General features: G+C 38.7%; 1 protein-coding gene across 1 annotated transcript in view; it reads right to left on the bottom strand.

Moving 5' to 3' along the window:
* Nucleotides 1–18,014: 18,014 nt before the first annotated feature.
* ANKRD55 (ankyrin repeat domain 55) overlaps nt 18,015–22,185 on the bottom strand; it is a 47,541-nt gene continuing 43,370 nt past the window's right edge. Inside the window, exons 10-11 of the mRNA XM_058828077.1 lie at nt 22,030–22,131; nt 18,015–18,722 (exon numbers count right to left, since the gene is read on the bottom strand). Of these exons, the coding sequence (XP_058684060.1) occupies nt 18,469–18,722; nt 22,030–22,131 (356 nt within the window). The 3' untranslated portion in view covers nt 18,015–18,468. The remainder of the gene's footprint in view (nt 18,723–22,029; nt 22,132–22,185) is intronic.

The raw sequence follows: 22,185 nt of genomic DNA, 5'->3' as shown, positions 1-22,185 counted from the left end.
ATTTTACAATTCTGTGCTGATCAATAACTTATCACTAATGATCAGGTTATTAGCCCATATGCTGTCCAATGCATTTACTACCTGCAGAATTACTGGAATTTATTCAACATGTCTTCTTAATTTTTTTTTTTTTTTAGTGGTACATTCATGCATACCTTATTACAAGTTTAAGTGTGCATCACTGATAATATACCTATTTTATACAGGCTTACATGACCATTAATGCCTGGAAATACAGCAATACATTCACAATAACCAATCATCTCCTCTGGAGTGATTCCATGTTTAATGTAAAGATGAATTCCATATGTCATTTTGAAAAAAGCTGCCCTATAATGTCTAAATGTTACCCTTCCTAGTTCCGGGAAAGCTTTTCAAATGTTGTCTAAGCTATGGTCTAAAGCTGCTTTGCAAATTGTTGACAGGTCATGGTTTTGTAGAACACTTGGTGCTCTCAGGAATGACCTGGTAGTTGCTGTCTCTCTGACCTCCTGCAGTGTTTTAAGTGTCAGGCTGTTCTTTTCCTACCTTGTCTTCTTTAAGTCTTGTCCCGCTAGATTTCTTTTCCCTGACTTTTGCATTTTATTTTGAATTTATTTTGTGTTGTCCAGGGCATGTCTCACCATTCAGAGGCAAATTTGGTTAGGTAGATTGGTACGATACAATACATACAGCCTGTGATTGGGGGGGAACCTTGCTACTGACAGAAATACTAGGAGCAGGTACAGACGGGAGAAAAGGAAGCTGTGAACAACAAGGTACTATTCTCCGTGCCTGAGTTAGAAATTTATGGTGGCTGTATTCAACACTGGTGAGGCCACACCTCGAGTGCTGTGTCCAGTTCTGGGCCCTGAGTGCAGGAAAGACACTGAGGGGCTGGAGTGAGTCCAGAGAAGGGCAGGGGAGCTGGGGCAGGGTCTGGAGCACAAGTGCTGTGAGGAGCAGCTGAGGGAGCTGGGGGTGTTTAGCCTGGAGAAAAGGAGGCTCAGGGGTGACCTTATCACTCTCCACAACTGCCTGAAAGGAGAATGTGGCCAGGTGGGGGTCAGCCTCTTCTCCCAAGCAACCAGTGACAAGATGAGAAGACATGTCATCAAGCTGTGCCAAGGTTCAGATTGGACATCAGGAGGAAGATTTTCATGGAAAGGGTTATTAAATACTGGTATGTCTGCCCAGGGAAGATGGTGGACTCACCATTCCCAGGAGCATTCAAGAAATGACTGGAAATGGCACCTAGTGCTTGTGACACTTAGTGGTGATTGGTTAAAGATTGGACTTGATGATCTTAGAGTTATTTTCCAACCTAAATTATTCGGTGATTCTGTGAAACTAATATCTCGCATACAGATGAGCTATTGACGGTATAGTGGTAGGATCTTGTCCCCTGGGAAGCAGCAGTTCCTGGCTTCTGTCGAGTTCTTCCAGCAAGTTCAACCACTGAGTTAGAAAAGAAAAACACAATCTGACATATAATCCTTGACAAATTGCTGACCCTTGTATCTGAGGGATGAGAGGAAACTATTATCTGTGTTCACACAATTCTTTTCTCTGTAAGCAGCAATTCTTTGTCCTCAGCCTTAAGGAAAAAAGTCTCAATTGAAGACAGAAAGTTCAGTCTTATTTCTGTGTCTAAGAAGTCCCTTTTACAGATGATTGAACTCAGCTATGTCTGGAGTGAATGTAACAATTGTTTAAAAATGTGAAGTCTTAAATTATATCCAGCTGATTCTGTAGGGGAATTTTGCAGGCAGGAAGAAGTTAATTATTCAAAGCTGGATCCAGATCAGGATTAGGTTTATTGGCTCACACACTGTAAACTTGATAGCTCTAATATGGAAACTGACATATTTTTCTTTTATCATTTGTGAGCATGTGCAATGCTGTAAGAAAGTGTTTTCCCAGACAGCTCAAGAAACAACTTTTAACCTGTTTTTTATTCAATTACACTTTTCTTGAGAAAAGGAATGTAAGCTAAAATAATACTCCAATATTTACTGAAAAAAAAAAAATCCAAGTAGAAGCTTTTCAGGTCATAGTTTAGAATTCCTTGGTTTTGCTTTTTTCCCCTCTAAATGGTCAGGGTCAAAATGACCAGTATGTTTTCAGTGTTCTCATTTGTAGTAATGTGATGTTATCTTGGTGGTATGATTATCCTGAAGAATCACAGCTAGATTTTTGTCATATTAAAGGCTGGAAGATTTGGTTCCTGAACCATGAAGTGAAACTTACTGATGAAAATCTAGACCAGCAAAGCTAATGAATGTTTTGTTAGTGACCCCTGTAGAAGGATGTTCTCTGAGGAATTAAATCTTCAGCCATTATTAGAAAGCTAAACACAAGTATGATTTTATTTTAATCCTAAATCTAATTTTATTTTTAAAAACAGGTGCTTGCTGTTGAGCTCAATAACAACTGGACTCTCTTGTTGAATTCTGCAAAATTGAGCTGACCTCTGCTAATCCCTCTTATTTATATGAAACCTAAGGTATCAGTACCATGAATAAGAAAACATTTACAAGAAAATACCCAAGATAATGAATTTTCGTAAGAATTATCTTATTTAATCTCTAATTTCAAATTTGACTTAATTCACAAGTTAAAAGATTTTATAGGTTATAGCCCATGGTTAGGGTGATGTCAGTATTGCCTTCTAAAATAATGTTAGGGAGGATGAAATTTGGACTTACAAAAGAATGGAAATAAATCTCTCTTCAAAGAACAGAAGGAAGAAGAAGAAGAAAGAAATAAAATTGTCTGCTCTTAAGACAAGTTGGTACTCAGAAATTAATAACATGAAAATACCAATTTTTAGTTAGAACAGGCAAGACATTTTGAGTTACTTACAAAAAAAATAGGATCATTATGAAAGTACCTTGAACTCTTCAGAATCCTTATAAAATATTGGTACAAAAGTAAAGTAATTTCAAGATACAATGGTATTGTTTTTTCCTTATATGTTATGGTTAACTGAGGAGGAAAGTTTTCTAGGATACGTATAGCCTGTATCAGGTAAAAGAATCTTTACTTCATCAGGAACCTTCTTAAGCAGTATAAAACTTGATACTGTTAATGCAGTATATCTGTGTTGAATGAGTTTGATCTATTTGTGCCTGTTTGTAGAACTTTTTTTTTTTGTGTAGATGAGTCCAAAATGCAGACAAGAAATGTCACCTCTGGCAGACAGAATTGATTTTCTGCAAGGGAGTTTTGTGAACAAAAATTGTAGTGCCCAAATAATGTTTTGTGATATTGCTTGTGTTCAAATGGAGACTGAAAACCAGTATTTCCTTGGAAAAGTTTAATGTATAAAAGAAGTAAAGGGAAATTCTCTACTCAGTAAAGTTAATTTTTTTCAATTGTCTTCTAGGTCAGTTTTCATCCTTGGTTTTCCAAAAATGGACTATCCAGGTGACTAAATGCAATCTAGCCAAGCTATAAAGAAATGTCACAGTAATTGAGGTCCTCTACATATTCAGCCTTTAATGGTACATTTTTCACAATGTGTATGTTTTCAATTACAGTTGATTTTTGAAACACGGATGACAATACTTTTGTCAATTTCTTTATGAAATGAAGCTACAGTGTAATGGTGTAATGCTTGACTGACCTACAGCTTGAAAGGAAGGGAAGTACAGTGAATCTACTTCCTATTTGAGTCAAACCCTAGTTCTAAAAAAAGAATCACTGATAATAACAACAAAGAAAAGGGCCAAAAACTGTCAAGGTGAAAAGGGGGAAAACAGTAACAAGATTATTGAAAAGATACAGAGGACATTGTGCCTCTGTCAATGATATTAAGGTACTGCATAAATTTTAGCTACTGTAAGAAAAAGGAAATTTATCTTTTCTTGTTTACCTTACACAAATAATCTTTCAAATTAATTGCTTTAAGTAATAGATTTCTTTAAACTCCACCAAGTTTCAACCTCTAACCTTCTCTATTTCTTATGCCAGGACCTCTGAACCAGGGGCTTCTGTTGTTTTTTGGTTACATTGGTACAGTAGGCATATAACTCATTCTTCCGTGAAACCAAACACATTTCTCTAATTATCATGAATATGTTGTATTACCTAGCTCTCTTCTTTGAATTCTTACTGTTAGTATTTGCTGACTTTTCAAAGGTATATTATGTGACCATTTTAGGTACAGTGAGCATTGTGTTGTCTAATGTAGGTATAGGAAATGCTTCTTAGCCCATCTAATAACACCAGGAGGAGTCTGGATAATCTTACCATCTTAGTCTAATGTTGGTTGTGAGTACTAGGGTCAAACCCAGCACCATTACCCTCAAGCACATGTTTGTTAAATCTTTTCCTAGCAACCTGTTTTTCCTCGACAGTAGTCAACATCTAAGCAAGACCTTGCATTTAAATAAAGTGTTTGAATTTGTGAGCCAGTCTGTATAAACTTACCAACTCCAGACTTTTCAGGATCTGTAAAATTTTAATTCTTTTGGGACATCAATTATTTGGTAAGCCTGATCATCAAGCAAAGCCCTTTGTGTTTGCCACTAACCAATATTAGCCATCTGGCAGCTATCTGTAGATTTAGTTTCCCAAACCGTAATTTCTTTCCAGTGCTAAGCCTAGGCAGATGACCAGGGGCCTCCATTGGCGTCTCCCTTTCTGTTATTTTTAAAAATTACTTCCAGTATTTCTGCCCAGTACTTAGCACCCTTGTTTACTTTAGAGTATTTCCAGCAGATGGGGAAGAGTGTTCCATTTTCCTCACATTCAGCACATTTCCAAAAGTCTCCTTTTTTTTTTTTTTTTTTTTTTTTTTTAGCTATAATGGGACAATATAGTACTGGAATAATATGTTTCAAGGGTTTTCTTTCAGGGCTGCACTTCTTGATGACCACAGAGATCTCTTAGATGCCACTGTTCATCTTGCTTTGTGTTGCTTTGACTATGGCATAAAAGCAGAAGCATAGTCTTTAAAATGAATCTGCTCTAAAGAAGTACTCCAGATCTCCCCTGCATTTTGCAGCTCTGTATTCTTGCTAACTGTGGCTGACAATTACAACTGAAAAAACAAACAGCTGCTTCAGATTACAGGAAGAGCATAATAGTCCTCAATTCCAAGATAAGAATTGTTTAAAAAGTGAAAAAAAACCTCACTGCAATATTATCTGTAGTTTTTCTCCTGGTTTGGAAGAGTGCTATATTTGCATGCTAGGGAGGCTTGTAGAAGCTTTGAGTTATAAAGACAAAGACAACACTTTTGGTAGTGCTTTTTGCCAGTGACATGGCTTCTCCAGCCTCTGTTCAATATACAGGGTTTATATTCTAAATACTTGGTCAATACAGCTACAAGAAAGTGGAAAGCACACACTCTATAAGCACTTAGCAGTATTGGGAAACCAGTGAAGCTAAGGTGAAGTTATGCTGGTGTTGTTTACTTTTAAGGGTAATGAGGATGTTGCTTTGCTCCACCTGTGTAATGTATTGTCAGAAAGAAGAAAAGCTCATGTTTTCCACTTGTATGTTTTGTGGCTCACTCAAGTTTTACCTAGGTAGTATTCTCAACAGACACACTACTACATTTCCACTGAAACAATTCAATTCTAAGCCCGGGAAATACAGATAAGAAATTAAATAGAAACATTGATTCAAAACTTTGTGGTTACATAATTATTGATAACAAGAAGTCTGTCTTCCCATTTTATTCATCTATGGGTTCATCTAAATCAGGCCTTAAATAATTTTTGAATGGACTGAAATCAGTGTAGTTTAGAAAGCTGTCACAGAGGTTTCTGAAACTTTACAATCCTCTCTTAAGAAAGGCTGTGGGCCTCCTTGTGATAGGAGTCTCTGTATGAATAAAAAAATTTTATGTAGGACACAGAAGACACTAAAAAAACATTGGTATGAAAATTCCAGGGAAGGATTATGGGAGTAGGTTACAGTTTCTAAACTTTCCAGGCTGGAACACAAGCAGGAGTTGTTGCACAGTGTATTCTGGAAGAGTGGGTGTAGAAAGTCATGTAGTGCTCAACGAGCTCATGATTTGGCAGGTGAATTCCCCCTTCAAGACAAGCTCATAGCCTGTAGCTCCTGGCATCTTGCCTGCTTTTCTGGTTTGAAATGGGAGGAGTGAATTTCCATGTATAAAAGTGCTTTTGTCTACAATTCACCTCAAATAGTTGTTGATCAGCTGCTACACTTTCTAGCTGGCCTTAAGCCTCAAACCCTATGACAGAGAAACTTTTTTTTCTAAAGCACTGGAGAACATGTATATGTATTTGTGATTTAAAAAAATATAAACATATTAACTACATTGGAAATACTGTTCAAACAAATTGGACTTCCTTTTAAAGAAGCCAAGAAATATCTGGGGAGAAAGATTTTTTTTTTTCAATTTTTTTTTTCTATTTTCACTTTCTGTATTAAATCATTTAAAGCATGCTGATTACAGCACATCCTCTTTACTTCTTGTAATGTTCTTCTCTAAGAGAAACACTCATATAAACATTGCAGCAAATGGGTCTAACATGTATTTCATTTTTCTCTTCACCTCACGACTGTAAATGAGCCTAAAAAAGATTGTAAAATGCTAAAAAATGTTTTAAATTACTAACAAAACATGAAGAATTTATACACAATATATCTTGAGGCTCTTCTGACATGAGACATAAAGGGTTCTGAAAGTCCTGCTGCACTTATCTACTAGAATATTTTACAGTGCAACTGCATCTCAGAGCTCTATAAACATTATTTTAGAATTGACTGGAACATCTGAACCTAAGTCACTGCTTGATTCTGACTGGCCCCATGTTCCTCTACAATCATTTTACAGTAGCATATGCAAGAATTCCAACAGCTGTACTTTTCAACTGGCCTTGCAATCTCCCATTTTAGACAATATGTTTACATCTCTGGCTTCTAAAAACAGTAACAGGAATGAGGTGAAGGGTGAGAGATGCCTTGCAGGAAGACTAAAGAGCACTCTCTAAAAGATTCTTAAAAAAAATGAAGCTAAAAGAGCATGTATTTCTTAGTTTACATAGATTGCTGATATGTTTGAAGGAGCATGGGCTGTAACTATTAATTTAAAAACAGTAAATAGTTAGAGAAAGCCTAAGGAATCATGCATATAATAATCATTATGCTTTATCCACTGCTAAAATGCAGCCCCCTCTTAGGGTGAAACAGTGACTGCTCAATACGACTTGTCAGCACTACAAGGATTCTATCTGTCAGATAACCAAAGTGACTGATATTAATGGATGACTTGAGAATACCAGTTTTCAAGTTTTCAGTAATTAACTGCAAACGGGCATCATGCATGGCTGAATCAAGAAACCAACTAAGATACCTTTGCTATATCACCTTGACCAAAATAGTTTTATTTCTCCCTTCTGTGTAGCCTGCTTATTGCAGTTATAAATTTGGGGATTACAGATGTCTATTTCTTGTAACATATTTGCAAAATAAGAAGCACAATGATTATATTTTCACTGGAATGTCTAGGTGCTACTTCGATATGAGGGAATAAATTACAAACAGTTAAATAAGTAGTCACATCTTATGTATAAAAGATGCACTTTAGTGTAATTGGAGTCTAATGGAATCAAAATGAATGGCAAAAGATTTGCCTGCAGCTTGGGAGAGGATGGATGCAGTCTGAGACAATGCTGGCTTCTGCCACAAGCTGTATTTCCTGTTATGCTGACTGCAAAGTGAAAGAATATTTTGCATAATGGAATTGGCCTTTTTTTTTTTCTGTATACACCAACCACATGAACCACACCCTAAATGGTTGCTCTTTTATAAATCACAGTACAGATTACTATCATGTGCCCTGCTGCTCTGTGACACTGGGCTCTTTCATAAACAAATTTATTGCTTACTTTCCTATACTCCTGCTAGACACTATTAAAAGTGCTCACTGGTGAGATCTTAATTTAAACTGGGTAAGTATTTCCAGAAAGTCAAAACTGTTAGCATAGTCCTGGCATTTTATGGCATAGCTGTGTGATGCTAAACAGGTTGAGTGTATATAGAAAACACTCCTGAGGTGGTGTGTGAGCCAGCTATGTTGCTGCTGGCAGTATGAACGGGTGGTATGAAAGCCAGTGTATGATCACAGCAGAAAGTGGCCAGGAATCCACCAGGAAGTCTCTCTGTAAGAGAGTTAGGATGACAGTGGGAAGAGAAACAATAAGCTCTTCTGGCACTGCCTGGAAAGAAGGTTCCCATTTTTGAATACAGAAACAGAAACTTGATTCTAGTGCTTGTTTCTTTGTATGTAGGAAGCATAACCCTGCTATTGAAAAAAATCGGACCAAGTTAAAGACCATGCTTCTTACCTCTCATGTATCTTACTCTGATTTATTTTGTAGTCAATAGGATCCATGCAATAGTTGCTCTCACAACTACTGTGAATACTTCCCTGAAAATTCTCATTTAAACTCAAATCACATTTGGAAACAGGGCATCATGTGGTTGTTCCTCAGTTCCTTCCTTCCCCATTGAAAGAGCTTTCCAGCATGCTTTGGTATGGACACCTGGGACTTAGAGCTCAAGACATTGAGTTCCATTTCATTGCTCTGCTGCTCTATTCTGTTGACTTAAGCCTTACAATTTCCTCTTTACAGAGGTTGGGGTGAGAAGTGTTCAGGTTTTAAATCTTACCAATCCATTGAGAACACCACTAAAATAAGTGAATGTGATATACCATTTTTATAAAGAAAGTAACTTTTCTTTTCAGAGTACACAGCAGAAATTAACTGGTGATCTGAGATAGCCATTTGTGTTTTCCAAGAACTTCAACAGTCAGCCAACACTCTTTTCCCATTTGTCCTTTACAGACAAAACTACACACTCTGTGAGACCTGCCCTGAAAGGAAGATTGGGTAATCAGTTTAAAAATGACAAATTGAAAATTTTAGTCCAAAAAATATAATGCCTGAACAAATGCATGTATTGTAGTGAGGTGATACATGATACTGCAACAAATTGCAGGAGCTTGATGTTGTGACATCAAGGGTTGTTTTACCGAGTTCATGTTATAATTTCCAATAGTACATCACTATTACTCTGTGTTGTTGGCATTGATGGCTTACTACTCCTTCAACCTAACATGTAAATAACAGCTGGAGGATCAGTGCTCCAGATTTCAGGTGTCACCCATAAACAGAAGAAAAGAATAATCCCCTGCAAAATTCAGACTCTTGTAGAAATCCACATGGTTGTCTAATCAAAAATGGCATAGAATCACAAAATTGTTTAGGTTGTAAAGGACCCCTAAGATCATTGAGTCCAGTTGTTAACCCAGAGCTGCCAAGTCCACCACTAAACCATGTAATGAAGTACAACATCAAGGTTTTGTTTTAAACATCCTCAGGGATGGTGACCAGCCACTTCCCTGGGCAGTCTTGACAGTTCTTGCCATGAAGAAAAGCATGCAACATTAATCCCCCCTGGTGCAACTTGAAATTCTTTGCTCTTGTCCAATTGCTTGTTACTTTGGAGAAAAGGCTGACCCCCACCTGCCACACTCTCAGGCAGTTGTGGAGAGTGATAAGGTCACCCCTGAGCCTCCTTTTCTCCAGGCTAAACACTCCCAGCTCCCTCAGCTGCTCCTCACAGCACTTGTGCTCCAGACCCTGCCCCAGCTCCCCTGCCCTTCTCTGGACTCACTCCAGCCCCTCAGTGTCTTTCCTGCACTCAGGGCCCAGAACTGGACACAGCACTCGAGGTGTGGCCTCACCAGTGCCCAGGACAGGGGGACAATCCCTGCCCTGCTCCTGCTGGCCACACTATTGCTGAGCCAGGCCAGGATGCCATTGGCCTTCTTGGCCACCTGGGCACAGCCTGGCTCATGTTCAGCTGCTGCCACCAGCACCCCCAGGTCTTTTTCCACTGAGCAGCTTTCTTCCCCCAGCCATTCTTCCCCCAGCCTGGGACTTTTGTGACCCAAGGGCACTTGGCCTTGTTGAACCTCACACTGTTTGCATTGACCTCTTGATCCATCCTGTCCAGAACCCTCTGCAAGCCTTCCTTTCCTCCAGCAGATCAGCATTCACACTCAGTGAATCAACTTGGCTACCAATGTAATATTGCTATTTAGTTAAATAATACAATGCGGTTATCCATAGCAACCAACAGGACCTCCCCACACCCCCAAACTGTTGTGTGGAATGCAGAATTTATCACACTCTTCCAGATTATAATGTTGCAGAAATGCATGTGAATTGATGCTTTAACAGAGTTTAGAAGATGGGCCAGGAGGCAACTAAAGCTTCTACTGGTATGAGAGTGGACTGGAAGAAAATCATAAACAAGTGATACCTAGTGCAGAGACAAAAGTTCATGTTTTAAATTAGGATCGTTTAAGTCATCACTTGAAGCAATTCATGCTTGTTAGTTTGAACTGTCCCAATAGTTTAGTTTAGCCCAACATTTGCATTAGTAAACTTGTATTATGGAGTTATATATTTGACTGTTTTATATGAATGTCAAACAAGGGAGTCAGCTAATGTAGGTTTTATTTTCATATCATTTAGTTGGCACAGTAACACAAGAAAATTTTCAGACCAGTCTGTTGCCTAAAGCAGAGCGTGTCAGTAAGAACTGAAATCCTATTGCTTTCCAGTGGCCTCTGTGGTTTGAATTGATGATTTTGCTTCAGCTCACAGAAACCAGCTGTAAGCACTGGCCTTTTTAATCTTAAAGACAAGTTAAAGAACAAATCAACTTGTGGTTTAGATTTCATTGTGAGAGTTTTTAATTTGGTACAAATGGAGAGCATGACAACCTCATCATGCCCTTATCACCTTTGCTATAGTGAACCTGTAAATAAAGCTGTGCCTTCTCAAGTGCTGTTCACCCAGCATCTTTTTTTGGGTGACAATGATGGGCCGAGATGTTTACCAAAGGTTGCTGCCCAAGAGAGGTTGGGTACCATGTCTACTGTCCCTTCATGGGCGGTACTACAAGGCAGCAGCATTTTAATTTGGATCAGCTAGGAAATGTGAAACAAAACCATCTATTGTGATGAGTGTTATGTGATGGGTTCAGTTAGAGTTCACAAAACCTGTTAGGAGAGCAGCTGGAGTGCGCTTTTAATGGATTAGTTTGTTGAATCTCTTTTCTGTAGTTTGGGAGGGCGGACTGGTACTGTGACTCCAAAACCTCTGCCTATTCTCTTCCATCATCTAAGAAGGTTATGGAGAAGAGAGGACAAGGAGGACCAAGGAGACAAAGAACTTGTCTTGCTGTACCTTTCCTCATCCAGTGAGTAATCACACAAAGCAATTGCCAAGAGAAGGTTCCACTTAATTTTTCTGAGGATACAGGCTGTTTCCAGTCTGTTCCTACTGCTCTTAAGTTGTGATTCTGGGCTAAGATTCCGAGTGTCCTGAGTAAACTGTCCACAGCCATGGGTAATGTTGCTTTCCTGTCTGCTAGTGACAGCACTGTGACTACTACATATTACCCAGTGAAAGCCTTGCAGCTGAGCTGGCCAAGGTGGCTTTTGGTCAAGAATAAATGTAGGCCAGTGGCCAGGCTCTGCTGTCAGATTCTGATTCTCTGCACTGTGCCCTGAGAAGAATAATTTATTGTCTTTGTTTCAGCCCTTAAATTGTTTCCTGCATTCCTCCACTTGATTGCTATAAATGCAGAACACTCAAAGCAAGTTAAGGAGGGAATATATAAGCCACATTTTGGAAGTTTAACACCTGAGCACTGAAGTTAGTTCATTAGCCACAGTTCTAGGAACCCATGATTGCAAATTTAATGTCTAATCTTTCTGCCTTAGTTTCTTCAAATGTGACATTGGGCTAATACTATTTAATAAAGTACTGGGAAGTTTGCAGTCATTGAATGATAACGTTTTTGTTAAGTGATAAATTTCATTAGAACATATAAATATATCCTGCAGTTGGCTACAAGATATCTATGGATTTTAGTAAACTGTTGCTATCCTCACATAAAATCTGTGAGGAAAATAAAACCTCTGTGAAAGCAGACTATCTGCCTGTCTGTCACCTAACCAGAAAACACCAGAAGCATGCAAAAACTGGTACTTGATTTTTTTTATTTGCATAAAGAACTTATCCTGATTTCTGCCAGTTTGAGTGTTCTTTTTACCTTTGTCTGACATGTGCATATCTTACACTTACAAAAATAACATAGAAAACTAGTGTCAATAGATCTGACAGTAAAATGAAATCTTATTTGTGAAAAAGAATTTGGAAAAGTATTTCTTTCTGTTGTGTGTAACAACTGCCTCAGTTAAGAGGATGGTGTCTGAATTAAGAAGTGCTACTCCAGTAAAGGAGTAATATTGCTGAAAGTGCGGACATATTGATTTTTGCATTTCTGAAACTAAGTACTATGAGGTCTGCATTGTGAACAGTATAGGAGAGGCTTTAGCTGTGCTTTTAAAGTGCCTATAAATGCAGCATTTGTTTAACTGTACAGTAGGTATGCATGCAGTAGTGAAAACAATAAAATCCTGATGAAAATTTATCTGGCATAAAAACCCCCAACAGAACAGAAGGCAAAAGAAGGACAGTAAGGACATAAATTGCTCTTGGCCTATGTCATTGAGAAGTCATTATGTGTAAATTACTTTGTGTATTAATTATAATTAACCCCCTTAGTGGACATAATTTTATGTTTCATGATGAAACCTAAGCAGTGACAAATCAGAGGCAGTTTTCCCAAGACATGTCTTGGAATCTGCCAAAAAAATAAGGTGACAAATTAATTTATAGGCAAAACAATATTTTCAAAATATTCAGCTGAGGGAGAAAAACTACAGAGACAACAACAAACTTCAGTGGTTTCTGTCTGTAATTTCTAGGACATTATGGAAAAATGTCTCAAATCAACAATGTGAGGAAAATCTTTATAACATCGCAACATAGTGAACTGTGGAAAAAACACTAGACACTCTAACAGCAGAGGTCATAGCATAAAAATATTTTTAGAGTTTCAAGTATTAGAATTTTCAAAAGCATCCAACTCCTTTCTGATAAACTCCCTACACAGGATGTCCCTTTGGATCAACGCCTGGAGAGTGAATGAACCTTCTAGAAGCTCCAGACCTCTAGTTCTGAAAAACTTACATCTCTAGGGTGCTAGGATTGGACAGATGAGGTGGCAGCGCCTCTCATTGGTTTCACAGAATTAATTAACAATTTGATTTATCTGTTCTTGCTAATAAATCTCTACTTGCTTCTAAGAGTCTACTGCAAGAATCACTTCAGAAATACTACAAGACTGGTGAATTTTAGAAACCAAAAATGCAGTCTTTACAAATGTATTGTATAACCAGAGTTTCTGGTCAGACCTTATTTTCCTTCCTCAGATTATATTTACTCTCAACTTCTTATGTGAAAGATACAACTGTTGTTATTTTCACATAAGATACAATTATTTAAGTGCAGCCAACAATTCATGGCAATGAATTCCTACAATGCACTGTAGGAAGGTCTTCCTTCACAGCCTTCAGTGTGTTTGCAAAGGTACTTTCAGCTCATCTGGAAAGCTGAAAGTACAGCTGAAGTTTGTGGCACTGTGTGTGAGAAAAGCATCTGCTTCCTGATGTAATCATGACAGGAAAGGCTGTGACTGTGGGATCTTTTGTAGTGGTGATGATGGCTACAGGGACACACTGGAGAGCTGGACCAAGCCTTTTCTTAGTGCATTAGTGCGTTCAGACAGTTTCAGTCTGCTCCTGTCTGATACAAGGAATTCTGCCACATTCTTCTTCCAAAGGATGGAATTCCACACGCTTAGCATAGAAACTTGTGCAAAGGTGCAGGAAGGCACACGTGTGTTGCGTCAAATAATACTCTTAGACAGGTATGAACATACGCTGACTCTGCAGGTTCTTTTAGTGTTTGCAGAACTACAGAAAGTCACACCACTATGCCAAGTACCCTAAAGCATCACAGTGACATGGGAATGGAGACTTCATTACAGAAGGCTGTGCAATGTAAGTGAGCAGAGATGCTGAACCAGATGACCCACTGTGGCCCCTTCTACCCTGACCATTCAGTTATTCTGTGATTGTGTGACCTTACTAAGCTCAGCAACAGCTGCATCAGGCAGGCTCTTGTCAGTGTTGGCTATCTGTGAGGAAAAGTTGGACTTCAGGATCCTGACAGGCATGTGGTTAATTTTTTGTCTCTGTGTCAACTGCTTTATATCAAGTACTCCTCTGTGCCCTTGGTCTCAGGTGGTTCTGAGGCTAGGCACTGGATAAGCTGGTCTAAACTGTCTCTGTTATAATGGTGAGCTTATACACAAATAAGGGCAGCGCAGAAAAAAATCTCAGAATCTAAGGAATTTCCTATGATTCTCTGAATCCTCAGAAAACCCTGTGAAAAAAATGAGAAAAAAAATCCACCTTCAAAATACATAGGTAAACAATGTGTACTTGTAATATTTCTCCTAAATCATTATGAAGGTGTCAATGCAGAGGAAGAGGTGTGATGAGCCATGAGACATTAAGATCATGTGAGCTCTTAAAGCCCTCTTACGATTGTTTGAAAAGTTTATATGCTTTTATATCCCAAAGTGATAGCTATGGTGCTTCTGGTGTTTTGCAGTGGAAAAATATATGGTTTGTGCAGACAATCCTTTGGTGATGGTAGTAGAATGCAGTCTATTGAGTGGTGAGGGGACAGAGATCTCCACCTTTGGCAGTGGTAGAAGTGTTTAAAATGCTTTATTAGGACTGAACTTCAGAAGCAATAACTTGCTCTGTAGGTATTTAAACAAGAAAATTAGCCTGCTCATCAGATATTCTGCTCAGCAATAGAAAAGCCTTTGAAAGACTGTCATAATAGTAGGTGATCCTTTGTTTTACATGTGTATGTTTTTCCCTGTTTTCAATAATGGACTAAGGCTAATCACCTGCAGTTTACTGGAAGAGTGGACCAGTCCATTCAGTATCAATGTATAAGCAAATGGTCCACTGGAATGAAGGCTGCTTTTAAAATAATCTTGAATTTATATTCATAGGAATGGTATAAGGGATGTGGAGCCTATGCTGGTGAGGAGACACACTGTGTTTTGTTCAGAAAATATATCCTTTGTTTATATATGTTTTCTCAGCTCCCTGTGCCAAGCTGAACTCCCCAGACACCTGAATACTTCACACTCTATGAATAAATACTCAACTAGTGTCAGAGAAGAATGTGCCAGGATTATTCAATCACTAGGCAGAGGGGAAAAAAAATCTGTCATGACCTACCAACCAGACATTTCTTGGCAATTGCTAATCAACTGTGTTAGCCTTTTATTGTCTCCTGCCATTATCTTCCAGGAAAGGTCTGAGCAAGAGGTCAGAGTAGCTTAAGTAGGTATTTGTTCATTTGTTATCTTTCATGCAGTGTGCTGGAGTCAACAGTCTGCTCTCCATTGAAGGTGAAATACTTCACCTTAATTTGTTATGTTACTTTACTCTAGAATTTGGCAACCAAACTCAAAAGATAAGAATACTTTCTGGTGGGAATGTTTCTGAGAATAATTTTTAATGCTTTATATGAGCATTAATTTTTGAAAGATCTATATCTGGTAAATCACAAACTACTTCCTTATTGGCAGTCTACAGAAGAAACACATTAGAAAAGTGACCTGGATCTTAACTCAGGTTACCAACTCCTGCAGTTCAGGTAACAACTGTATTCTATGCTTACCTTTGAACAGGCATTTGGATTTGCATTCCTTTCCTGAAAAAGACTTTCTTGGGTTGCAGACCCCCAGAAAAAAAACATTAATTCCTAGAAGATGATAAGGAAAAAAGGGGAAAATTACATGAAAAATTAACCTAGCACCTGCCTTCTGTCACACAAATGAATTGCCTAAGATAGACAGTGGTAACGTGTGTGGTAACAAGTGACTGCACTTGAAATTCTGCATTTTTTTAAGGACTTTAATTTGAAGACCAGTGCTTTCTTTGATCAGAAATTGTTCATTATTCAGCTTTGTCCACCCATGCTGCCTTAAAAAAGCACTGCTGAACAGAAAAACCAGAAATCTGATTGCTTCCTTTCTGGGAATGGAAGTACCCATTCCCAGAAATGGGAGATTTCTCTCCCTTTCTCTTTTGCTGTAATACTGGAAACATTTGAAATTTGTTCAAGTCTCTATGGGAAACCAAGACAGACAGCTCTATCTTCCTCTCCAGCATACAACAGTGGTTGGCAAACAAATGACTATCGCCACAGCTTCCATGGTTGCCTTTAGGCAGCCCAGGACTCCTGGACCTGGACATGCAAGGAAATGCAAGAAATGAGAGAAATTCACCTCCTCTCTCAAATCCAGCAGTAGCAATGAGGATCCCCTTCTATTCAGGGAAAAATGGAATTGCATCACATGACCAGCCTCTTTTGAGGCATCCCAGTAGATAGCTAAAGGTATGGTTTCCTTACCCATTGAAAAGGGCTAATGTGGCAAAGGAGTTACAAATGCTCAACCTCACTAGGATTTCCTTGTTATGCCATTTGGTCTTCACTCTCTTCCACATGCTGTACCCATTCCCAAGCTGTTTGTCGAACTAAAGATAATTAATCTCTGCCAGAATGGTTACTTTAGGCTTACGTTTTGTGAAGACAAACCACATTCTTTTGACGGCCAGAGCTGTAGGAATTAGATTTCCCTTTTCTTCTGTGCAGCCTGCACCAAAACCATTTTCTTTGTACCAAGTGGTAATGGCAAAAAGTCTGCACTGAAGCTTTAATGTTTCTAGGAAATAACTTATGAACCATTTCTCTATTGTATGAGGGCACACAGACAGGCACAAAGTGGCATAAGTTGGGACAGAGATTTTGGGACTTGCAATAGGTAGAATTTTAAGCAGAGAAGCTCAGTGGCTCTGTAGAGCAGAGAAAGCAGCTCAGCCAGTGACCTTGTGGAGCAAATACCAGTCTGCTATTCTGCAGGAGGGAACTGGACTTTTCAGTGAGTCTGGCCTGAACAGGACTGGTCAGGTACAAAGACAGAGTATGCCAGAATTGATTTTTCCTTTACATGTGCATACATTTGCCATGCAGTGTTTTTTCTGCCTCAGGGAGTAGGTTGTCTGTGATGTCCAAGCACATGAGCTTTTTAGTCTTACGTTTTTCATCAAGAAGCTAGATGTTTACATCACTTGATGAATCTGAGCTTTATAATCAGACATTTGGGTGAAATGTTTAAAAATAAAACATTGTTTTATTTGTGTGCAAAAGTTCCACTTCCCTGTGTTGCATCAGAGCAACTGTTGTGCTCTGCTTTTTTCTTTCTGGGACTGTCTATGACAGCCACCAGCCATCCTATTTACAGTCATTAGCACAAGGAAATTGGAAACTGCAGCTTCTGGAACATGATTATCTTCTTCCTCTCAGGTTTGTCTTTTACTGTGACACAGGAAAGGAAATGTTTGTACAGCTAAAAGACACAGAGATAAACAGAAGTGCCAGGTCCTTTTTGAATGAGCTGCTGATATTGAGCTAATTTTGGACCAGCTTACTAGAAGTGGTGATACAGAAGGGTGACAAAAGGGGACAACCTCCCCCAGCCCCTCTATAATCAGAAGTGTAGAAGCCTCTAAAGCAATTGCAGCGAGATTTAGATAAGAACCCTGAAAGAAAGCAGAGGCTGGCATCTTTGTTAACCTCTAGGAAAGGACAGTCTTGTGCAATGTTTAGTCAAAGGCTTATACCACTCGTAAAGGTTCTTGACTGAACAGCAGTCTAATTAAATTTCCTCCAGTTCAGTGATCAAAGTGAAACAAAGCCTAAAAACTCAGGACTGTGCAATCCTTGTTTTATGAAGATAACAGTAGACAATTGCATTTTTGTCAGTGAGGAGTATGAAGAATTAAATAAGACATAAACCTGTCTGTGAAATGAACAGTTTTGACCAGTGCATGCTAAATGTCTGTCTGTTCCACAGGAATTAGTGTTTTGTTGTACTTTTTTAACTTGTTGAATTCACAAAACCCAAAAATTTACAAATTAGAAAATGTGTGAAAAACAAGACCACAGTTGCTAAAACTGCCTTTTATTTTGAGTTTATTTTCTTAATCTTAACACAACTTTTTTATGGCACACAGCATCAGAATCAGCACCTCTGCATTTACAACGACTGAGAAGCCCTGCCAATTCGTTTCCCTAGTTCCAAATTTTAAATCGTGAAGAAAACCTTACTCTTTGTTCTTTTTTCCTATGAGAGGCATAACAGCACATTGCTGCAACAAAATCACGTTATGAGGGGTCCATTCACAAAATAAATTTACTGCACATTAAATGCTGATTTAGTTATTTCATCATAACTAAAAACTGTAATGCAAATGCATACATATATATAGTGCAGCTTTTGTGAAGTACTAACTTATCTTGGTTTTTATTATGCTCCAGTTTACAAGAGTATCATTAGTGCAAATTAATGAAATTTAACTGTAAAGCTATATTTTAACAACCACTTAGATATATTTAAGCTCATTTAGGCCAGTGTAATGAGTTAATATCCAGCATCTGATTTGGTGAGCACTTTCTCAAGCTCCTCTTCAGGATTAGGTTTCTTCTGGTTTGGGATAGCAGGTAGGACACAGCTTGGTTTTAGATGCTCTCCTGAGAGACCAGGCAAGAGAGAATAGAGGGTATGACTCTGAGAATGTCCTGTTTTTGGAGATCTGGAGATTGGAGCTGGTGGGAGGATAACTGCACTGGTTTGTAGGGACTTAAACTTCTTAGCATCCTGAGATGGTAGCTGAACTAGAGGAAATAGGAAATAGAAAATAGGAAAAAAAAAAAAGAGAAAGTGCACAGAAAGTGAAAAGCATGGCATTTTTACAAATGATTTTGCATCTTTCTTTGCGCTGTTGTCTCTTACTGTGTGTACTCAAGCCTGTACTTGAAAAATGTGATCAAAATATTAATATATTTTCTGGCACATGGTAGAATGCTTTGAGTTCACTCAAAAAATTTTGGTGTGCAAACCAAATTTTGAGAGGCTCACTAGTATTTCTCTTTGGAACAGTTGTTGTTAATATATTCAAAGTTCATGTCTGTGTGAAAAATATCCATAAAGCTTTATGTACTTTATGTACATCATTAAAAGCTTTAAATGATGGATTTAAGTAGGCCAAAAGCTTAACTTCAACCCACGGCAGAACAGCCATCACAGACTCATGCTCATTCAAAGAATCCAAACACCATTGCTTCCCACAGTCCCACATACTGTGCTCAGTTTATTTGATTTAGGATTTCAGGATTGGTACATGCATAGCTCTGAAGCAATGCATATAATGACTAGTGTTAGTACATGTGCTGAAACACATGAGCCTGGACCCAGAGCTGGGATCTGTGGGAGGCAGAGCCCTTAAGGCCCCAGGAGCTACAAAAAGCAAAAACACCATTAATGACTGACATGGGGAGAGCAGAATTGACCACCGAAGACCTAGTAGTTCAAAGGAGCTACTGGTTCAGGAAGCCTTTTCCACTCAGTAGACTCTGGAGTGGTTGTTATTATGAACTGCAGAGGCAAAAATAAGGCTGTCAGAAAGGCATTGCCCAAGGAGCATAGAGTCCAGCAGAAGAATAGGTCTTACACTTCCCTCCTTTGCAAGCAGTGGACTGCAGCACCTTTCTGCAGAGATGTGGGTGCTTTGTGGACTGCTTTGCTGTTAACTTCGGAAAGAAGAAACTTCAAATCATGATGAATAATGTCAAAAACAACCATAGATCTCCACAAAACACTGTTAAATGACCCATAGAAATAGATTTTAAATTTGTTTTTTAAATTTGTTGTTGGCTTTTTTCCCAGCAAGTAATAATGTCACTTTTTTGTGCATCAGACACATGTTGTCTCCTCTTATGTCTCCAGAAACATCAGACCTTTTTAACTACATGGAGAAGTGACAGCAGCAGAGAGTTCTCTAGAAGTCCCATATTTGTTTGAAAAATTATTTTGACATTTTTTAAGGAGTGTGTGACAGCCTGTTTTCCAGGGGGTTTTGGAAGCATTCCATGTTGAGATAGAAAGAGTGTGTGGGGGATGAATTAGTAGCATGGAGAACAGTCTGTGTTGTGGAGACTCAAGAAGCCATGTGAGGGGTCTTTGGCCCTAGGAATATCTGAAGGCTGAGAATTTATGGTTTAAAGTCACTCAAATACTCTTCTTAGGCTACTGTTTAATTCCTGTTTTCCTCTTTCTAATGTGTATTTTAAAATGTTTTTACTGAGAGATTTAATAATATCTTCCTTCTTTTTTTTTTTTTTGCCCTTCCTTTTTGGGGGGAGATAGTTCTTCTTTCTGTTAATCTCTGAGTAGTTTCAGTTCTCATTCTCGTTTTTGCTTATTTTATTGTTACAGCTTCTTGGTAGCTTTTTTCTTTTTTTTCTTAGCATATTTTTAACACACATCTAGTTATATACTAGAGAATAAAAATAATAGAGAAACACAAGTATTTATACTCAGTCTGTTGCTGGAGCACTTTGCCTGGATAAAGGCCATGTCCAAAAGAGTAATATTTTTAGGGCTGGATGGAGGACGAGTGAAATCTCATATTGAGATGAGACTGTGTTATTTAGAAAGCTTCAGAGGCAAATATGTAATTTGTGTTAACAAGAAATACAGTCTATTTTGAAATTAATTTTTGTTTTCTGTTACTGGCCTTAACTAACAATCAAGCAGTAATGCTACCTGGATAAATGTGCTGTGCTAGTTCATTAAACCATGATTCTTAATTGTGACAATTGTACCTTATTTGTAAAACAGTTTCCGGCATGAGACTAGAACTAAATTCTTGACCATTTGTATGAATGCAAGAACGACAATTACTTTGAATGAATTTTTCATGGATTTTGCTTACAACTATGATTTAACTAGAAGACACAGAAAACATGAGTAGAAAAGCTTAAAAAATAGAATACTTGGACATGGGGTTTTAAAAACAAATTATTTTCTTCCTTCTGGGCTGACAGAGAATACCACCTCAGTAATTCAAAGACTTTTTCTTCTTCCTGTCTGATGTAGAAAGCAGCAGCAGTGTAGGGTTCTGTGTATCCCCATCCTATCTGATGGTCCCTATAAGGCTGCCTCTGCCTCCTTTCTAGTAATACTGTCATCACTGCTGAATTGCTTCTGACATTCAGATTATAGGCAGCAGGGAATCTTAAATTTTGGTCTGAATGCTTTAGGACCTGGCTGATCTACAATTAGTAACCTGTAAATCTTCATCCAGTATACAATGGAGATTTGTGCTTTGTGGAGCACAAGAATGAGAGGTTAGGACACTGCTGGGAGTAGGGCTGGTGTCTGTGTATGAAGAACACCCCAGTTGTTGGCTTGATCCAGACTGGAACAATCACAGTCTTGACACTCTGCTGGAACACTGGGAGTGGGGTGATGCTCTTCTGCTCTTTGGGACCACTGCTTCCCCAAGCTGAACATAAGCCAGCAATGTGCCCAAGCAGAAATATAGCCAACAGCATCCAGGGCTGCAGACAGTGACAGGTGATTCTTCCCCTCTACTCAGCTTGGGTGAAACACATCTGGAGTTCTGAGTCCAGTTCTGAGGCTCCTAGTACAACAGTGTGGGGGCATACCATGTCCAGTCCATGTCTATGTCCAGTGGAGGGTAATGGAGATGACTAAAGGAAAGGGCTGGGACTGTTCTCCCTCAAGAAGAGAAGGCAGTTCAAAGGATATTGTCAATATGCATAAATGTTTGATTGCGGGGAGTAATGGAGAAGGAGACAGACTCTTCGCAGTGGAGTCCTATGGAGGGAAAAGAATCAATGGCCACAAATAAGTAATAAGAAACGTTTTTCCTCTGAGGGTAGTCAAACGCTTCCCAGTCATTTCCACTGGGAAGAGATGGCCCACAAAAACTGTGTAGTCTCAATCTCCATTCATAGAGATATTTAAAACAAATCTGGGTCTGATCTTAGGCCATGTGCTGTAGGTGACTTCTCTGTGGACAGTCTCCAAACAAACATGAAACCTCTCTCAAGCCCTCAAATGCCAGCAATGGAGGCACACAATATGAGACTGTAACTGACACTTGTCTGCACTTACTTTTGTGGGCACTGTGGTTTGGTATTGGAGCTAGACTGTTCTGTACAGGAATAATATTTTTCATTTTCTGCTGGTCTATGGACATCCGTTGAAAACTTCTACCTGTGAAAGAAAAAGAAAATTATTATGGAAATAATTTTAACTAGTGTGGTGCAC

The sequence above is a fragment of the Poecile atricapillus genome, chromosome Z, assembly GCF_030490865.1.
Source record: "Poecile atricapillus isolate bPoeAtr1 chromosome Z, bPoeAtr1.hap1, whole genome shotgun sequence".
NCBI lineage: Eukaryota > Metazoa > Chordata > Aves > Passeriformes > Paridae > Poecile > Poecile atricapillus.
This window is presented reverse-complemented; position numbering and strand designations above follow the sequence as displayed.